Genomic DNA, 6767 nt, shown 5'->3' with positions numbered 1-6767 from the left:
AAGTTAATTACTTTTAAAGCCTTGCAGAATAATGGGTGGCGCTTGCTAAGAGACCTGTGAGGTCAGAAGGATGAAAGGATAATGGGGAAGTATAGGCTGGAGAAGGGAAGCCTCAGGGAGGGCAGGAGAGTTTTCTTCCAACATTTGAAGGGTTATTGAGCTGGAAGAGGGATTATCTCCTTCGTCTTGGTTCCTGAGAGCAGAACTACGAGCAGAGGGTGCAAAAGTGCAGAGAGGAGGGTTTAGGCTTGATTTAAGGAAAACAAGAACAACTTTCTAACAATAAGAATTGGTCCAAAGTAGAATAGGCTGTCCCCAAAAGAAGTGTGCTCCCTATCACTGGAAGTTTCCCAGCAGAGGTGTGACCACCAATGACCAGGATGTTTTAAAGGGGTTTCTTGTTCAAGTAGGGCTGGTACTGGTGATCGCAGAAATCCCTCCGCTCTGAGCCTGCTGGTGTCTGACCGAGGAGGGGGCTGCTTTTGGTTAGATCTTCCCCTCCCCCCACTACACGCACTATGCGGTCCTGGGTTCTGCAGGCTGGATGCAGCTCACCTCTGCGCGGTGGGCGAAGGCGGGACTGCTGATGGCTGAGCCAGGAAGCCTTGGAGCGGTTGCTCAGGGGCGCTCCCTCCTGGTCTGGGCTGGTACGTCCGGGAGAGTTGAAGCTCCCTTCAAGGGGAGGACATTGATCCTCCACCCACTCCAACCCGGGACCAGAGTGGGGAGGCCTCTGAGCCAAAGGGTAAGAAAGCATGGGCCAAGTCACCCGTCCGGACCGTCGCCGCTTGTTCACACTATTGTCCAGTGGCACGGCCGCCCCACGAGGTGGCCACGGGCTGCCCAGTTCCAGGGCTGTGTCCTTCTGAGAGCCAGTGCTATTCTCCATCAGAGGCCGGGGTCTGGCCTTCCTCCACTTGTGTCTCCAGGACCCAGGAGCTCGGGCTCCCAGGGTCCCCTGTCCCCAGGTCTTCTCTATTGGGTATGAGAGCGAATCTGTGGAGAAAAAGAAGCAAGACACTGTGCTGGAGAAGAGGGAACAGAGAAGCAAGAAGTTGTACTGGAGAAAAGATAACTGAGAACCTAGGAACTGAGGAAGACAGAAGACCAAGAAATTGTGGTGAAGAAGAGAGAGAGAAACTGTGCTGGAGAAGACCAAAAAACTGAAGGAGAGTCCTGGAGACGAGAGAGAACCTGAAGAATAAGTTGCAAAATAGAGAGCTAAGAAACAGAGGCAGTGATGAAGAAGAGAGAACCTAGAACAGAGAGACTGTGCTAGAGGAGACAGAACCAAGAGTAGAAACATTACTGGTTAAGAAATAACTGGGAACCAAGAGTCTATGCTGGAGAAGAGTGACAACTGAGAATGTGCAGGAGAAGAGATCATTGATAGCAGAGGTTCTGTACTGGAGAAGGGAGAGGACAGAAGCTCTTTGCAGGGAGAAGAGAGAACAGAGGGTCTCTGCAATGAGAGAAGAAAACATAATTATTGTTAGGTGAAAAAAGAACATAGTTTCTTCAGGGAAAGGAAAGAACAGAATCTATGCTGGAGAAGAAAGGACAGAGACTCTTTGAAGGGAGAGGAAAGAACAGAGACTCTGTCCTGGAGAAGAGTGAGAACAGAAACTCTGTGGTGGAGAAGAGAGAAAACCAAAGATTTGTACTGAATAATAGAGAGAACAGAGAATGTGTGTCCCAAGAGGAAAGAAAACAGAGGGTCTCTTCAGGGAGAGGGGAGAACAGAGAACATTTATTGGAGAAGAGAGAGAACTGAAAGTCTGTGTTGGAGGAGAATCAAAAGTCTTGTTGGAGAGGAAAGAGAATCTAGAACAGAGTGTGCTGGAAAGGAAAAAGAAGAGGGGGTCTCTGAATGGAGAAGGGAACAACAGAGAATATGTGCTAGAGAAAAGAAAGAACAAGGATCTCTTCAAGAAGAGTGAACCTGAGAGTTGGTTCTAGAGAAAAGAGAAAAATGAGAGTAGAGAATCTGAACTGGGTGGGGACAAGAGAATAGAGGGGTCTATATAGGGAGAAGAGACAACAGAATCTGTGCTAGAAAAGAAAAAGAACAGACAACTGTCCTTCAGGAAAGAGAACAGAAAGTCTGAAGTGAGAGGAGAAATCAAAGTCTGCAATGAGGAAAAAAGAAGCAGAGGATTTCTGAAGGGAGAGGAAAGAACAGAGAGACAGTGGAGAGAATAGAGAAGAGGCTCTGGGAAACAGAGAATAGATGATACAATGAAGATAGAGATCATAGAGTCTGTCTGCAGGAAGAGGAAGAAACTGTGCTGAAGAAAAGGGAGAACAGAGAGAAGAAAACAGAGAACAGAGAAGACAGAAACAGCTGGTCTCTTCAGGAAGAAGAGAGAATTGAATCTGTGCTGGAGCAGAATGATAGCCAAGAGTTTGTGTGGAGAAAGAGGAGAGAACAGAGAGTCTACTGAATAAGAGAGAGAATTGAAAGTGTCTATGAGACAAAGAAGGGAAGAATAAGAATCTGTACAGAATCAGTCAATGAACAATAAACATTTATGAAGTGCCTACTATGTGCCAGGCACTGTACTAAATGCTGGGGATAAAAAAAAAAGAGAGGCAAAAGACGGTCCAGTTCCTGCCCTCAAGGAGCTTACAGCTTAAGAGAAGAGACAGACACTCTCAGCTCTGGGCATTTTCTCTGGCTTTTTTTTTGTCCCATGCCTTGGAACACTCTCCCTCCTCAACTCTAACTACTGACCTCCCTGGCTTCCTTTAAGTCCCTCCTGAAATCCCACCTTTTATGGGAAGCATTCCCCAGCCCCTCTTATTTCAAGTGCCTTCCCTCTTTTAATTATTTCCTATTTATTCTAAATATACTTCGCTTTGTATATATTTGTTTGCATGTTGTTTGCCCTATGAGATTGTAAGGTCCTTGAAGGCAGGACTGTCTTTTCCCTCTTTTTGTCTCCTCAGCACTTAGTACTGTACCTGGCACATAACAAGCGCTTAATAAGTGAAGAAAGAGACAGAGAGACAGGGACAGAGAGACAGACAGAGACACGGAGAGAGACAGAGACACAGAGAAAGAATAGTCTGTGGAGAGAGGAGAGAATTACACTGAGTTGCAAGGAAGAGGGGGAATGGATAATATGGACTGGGAAAGGGGAAAGAACAACCTGTTTTGGAGAAGACAGGGTACAGAACTCTATGTATGGAGAAGGAGAAGAACCCAAAGTCTGTTCTAGAGAAATGAGAACCTAGAGTTTATCCAGGGAGAAGGCAGAGATGACAGTGCCCCCTAGAGAGGAAAGATATGCCAGAGAAGAGAGGGAGCCAGGTGGCTGTGGAGGGAGAAGAGAGAATTAAAGTTCTATGACAGAGAAAAGTGACAACCCGATCTTCACTAGAGAAAAGATAGAGTCAGGTCTTTGGGGGAAGAAAAGAGAGATACAAGGTTCTAGTTGGGGAGAGAAGAGAGAATCTATGCCAGAGAAATAGCAGCATGAAATCTGCAAGGTCCATGAGAGGCTGTGGAGAAATAGGGGCCCCAGTCACCTTATCAGTCAAGAAGTAAGGTCACTGAGAACCTTTCACAAACTGGCACTGCCCTACTCTATGGCATCCCAACTGCCCAAACCAGACCACCATCTAGTCCCAAAACATATTGCTCTCCCCATTCTGTACTTTGGTTATGTGCTACCCTGTGAAGAGGCAGTATGGTGCAGTGGGCAGAGCAATGGTGTTAGAGTCAGGGGGTCTTGGTGTTAGAAGTCCTATCTCTGATGTTCACTGACTGTGTAACCTTGAATGAGTCACTTAACTTTCCTTGATTCCAGTTTCCTCCTCAGAAAAATGGGCGGGGGGGGGGAGGAAGGGGAGGAGAGGAGATTTGGACTACTAAATGGCTTCTAACATCCCTTCTTGCTCTAGACTTAGGAACCAATGCCTGGAATTTTCTCCCTTTGCTTTTTAGTCTGTTCAATAGTATATCCTGATTAAAAACCAAAGTAAAAGGGACATTCTCCATGAAACCTTCTCTGATATCATTTTCCCTCAGTGCATACAAGGCAGGAATGACATTTTCTCCCTCAGACCTCAATGATATTTGTTGTCCCTCCTCCATCACTCCACCTTCCCATAGAATATAAGCTCCTCAAGGATAGAGTCTACTTAATTTTTTTGTCCTCATATTTCCCATTGCAATTAATGAGTGTAAGTCAGTTGATCCAACCCTTTAATTCAGTTATGTAAAATATTGTGTATTATGGTCTGTCTTGTGTGTGATACATATATTTGTCTTTGGTTCTCATTCCTGATTCTTAGAATGCAAATTTCATGAGGGCAAGGATCCCATCTTATCTAAAAGCTGTATCTCCCTCAGTGCCTAACATAAGTGTTTAATAAATGTTTATTGAAACCCTAAGTGAAACTTTCCAGCCTTTCTTAAGCAGGAGCATTGGGCTATTCCAGTCTTGCATCTCTGAGAGTTGCTATTCTGACCCTTTTGATGAAAAATTTCACTGCTTTAGCCCTTCTTTTATACATTTAGAACATCTGCCTCTTACTTATTGGCAATTTGTTCAAAATGTTCAAAGAATAAATGCTAAGGCCTGGGGGTGGGGAATGGTCTTTTACTTCTGGTGGGGGCAGCAAACTAATTGTTCAAACACCCCTGACAACAAAGTTATTTGGTTTTCCCAACACTGTTGACAAAGTCATATGGGACTCCCCAGTGCTCCATGCCCCAAAGGGACCTTTACTAGGATTTTTGCCTCTCTCATTCATAAACTATAGACCCAGAAAAAGACCTACAAATCTTGTCTTGGCTATCCTGAGTGCCTCCTCTCCTTTTACATTTTTTTCTCTTTCTTTAGTGATTGAGAAAAAGGCCTCCAATTATATTAAATAAGCAAAAAAAAAATAATGGTTTTCACCAAACCTTGTGAATGGGTTGGTGAGCAGACAAGAGGCCAGTTCTAAAGTTCATCACCTTGTCCTCCTTGATTATAAAAGCTCATCTTCCCATTTACCCGAGAGACTAAGCTGACCTACTAGGCCTAAGAACTGATTTATTTCTTTCTGTATCTTTCTTTCTTTTTCTCTCTCTTTCTTCCTTTCCTTTCTTTTTTTCTCTTTCCCCTTCTTTTTAACTACTCTTTTTATTTTTTTTCTCCTGCATTCTTATATCTTTAGTTTGAAGTGTTAGGTGCCACAGGGCCTCTTTGCAACCTTCTCCTTGCAATCTTGATCATCTCTTTAAAACCACTTTCCCCCAAGAATAATACATGTTCCTGTTTTTGCAAAGGGTAAGTTTTGACTCAATATTTTAAATATTGTGCCAGGCACAGCTGAATAAAGCTTTGGTCTGTATCCAATTCCTTACTATCAACTATCACCATCTGTTGTCATGAGAAAGATTGATATTTGGGTTAAAAACACCCCTGAACCCATGCAATTTCCATGTGGAAAAATAATCTAAAGTAAATTACCCTGTGCAGTTACAGGAGCTATTTTTCCAGGAGACTGAAAATCAAAGGAAACATCCAAAGGAAAACAAAAACACCTTCCCCCCAGAGACTGCCTCTGTCTGTCTTTATTGCCTCCATCCCATATTTTCATGTCATCCATGAAATGTGATTTTAAGGAGAGATGGACCCATCTCTTTGTGCCTCAGGTCTTCTCTGAGACCAACGGGAAGAGTGAAGATGTTTCCGGATCTCTCCTGACTCTGCTCTCCTCCCACCCCTTAACTTAACCCCTGCTCCTGCCTTCTGCAGACTCTGGGAGGGATTATTTTCCACTTTCCCTTGGGAAAATGCACCAGCTTCATCCTGCAGCTGTAGACACCTCTCAGAGGGCTTCCCTGGAGGCTCTGGTATAGCATGCCCTTTTCAAGGCACACAAACACCCCCCCCTCCCCCAAAAGTCAGAGCCTGGGAGCTTAGCAGAGAGATCCTTCTGGACAGCTCCCACATGGCCACCAAGACCCGCCCAGAATGCCTGCCCTGCGTTTGCATTCTGGGCACCTAGCCCGTGCAGAGGTCCTGAGAGGCAGGCACTAGGCAAGCCCTTTTGCTGCTGCATCAGGCTGCTGGCTCTCTGCTGATGGAGCAGCTACTTAACATGCAGCCTTTCCTCTGGCTCTCCTCGCTGCTCTCTCTTCAGATCATTGTAGTGGCAAGCCTAGAATGAGCATCTCTCTCCTAAGAGGCTGCCAGGAGAAAGCACACTTTGGACACAGCCTGGGCTTAATTCTCAGGGGAACACAAGCCTGAAGTGAGCCTGCCCTTCCTTCACCTCCTCCTAACTCCTTGCTTCTCTCTCCTTCTCTCTCAAGGGCTCTCTGCCTTTCTCCCTTCTTACCTTTTCTCTCTGTCACTGGGGTTTCTAAGGATGATCCAATGAGCAGGCAGAGAAGCCAGAAAGCTCTCTCTGATGGCATCGTGAAGACCTCTTTGGCAGGCTCTAAAGCTGAGCTTTCAGCCTTTGCTTTCCTCCCTCAATTCTCCACCCCCATTCATGCTAATGAGGGGCAGCCTTTGGGGAAACTGGGAATCACTCACTGAACCGACCACTGGAACAAGAGCGAACTGCAAAGTGACCCCTCTACCTACCCTTTCTCCTCAAGATGATGGGCATGGGCTCACCTCTTTTCCTCTTTCATTTTCAGTTGGACATATTAGATCCTGGCCATGCTCTGAAGGAAGGGGGAAATCAGCTGGTCCTTTGCTCAGGCCTGAGGTCTGTAGTCCCTGCTCCATCTGGAGTAATGTGGTCCCTAAACCTCAGTG

At 45.6% G+C, this 6767-nt stretch overlaps 1 protein-coding gene across 1 annotated transcript in view; it reads right to left on the bottom strand.

The window, feature by feature from the left end:
- LOC138142890 (UPF0450 protein C17orf58-like) overlaps positions 1 to 6492 on the bottom strand; it is a 10921-nt gene extending 4429 nt beyond the window's left edge. Inside the window, exons 1-2 of the mRNA XM_069063944.1 lie at positions 6340 to 6492; positions 556 to 996 (exon numbers count right to left, since the gene is read on the bottom strand). Coding sequence (XP_068920045.1) covers positions 556 to 996; positions 6340 to 6418 — 520 coding nt within the window. The 5' untranslated portion in view covers positions 6419 to 6492. The remainder of the gene's footprint in view (positions 1 to 555; positions 997 to 6339) is intronic.
- Positions 6493 to 6767: the final 275 nt, after the last annotated feature.

The sequence above is a fragment of the Petaurus breviceps genome, unplaced genomic scaffold, assembly GCF_028583685.1.
Source record: "Petaurus breviceps papuanus isolate PSGF00001 unplaced genomic scaffold, PetGlider_PUasm1.0 90617, whole genome shotgun sequence".
NCBI classification, from domain to species: Eukaryota; Metazoa; Chordata; class Mammalia; order Diprotodontia; family Petauridae; genus Petaurus; species Petaurus breviceps.
The sequence above is the reverse complement of the archived record's forward strand: the minus strand, read 5'-3'. Positions and strand labels throughout refer to the sequence as shown.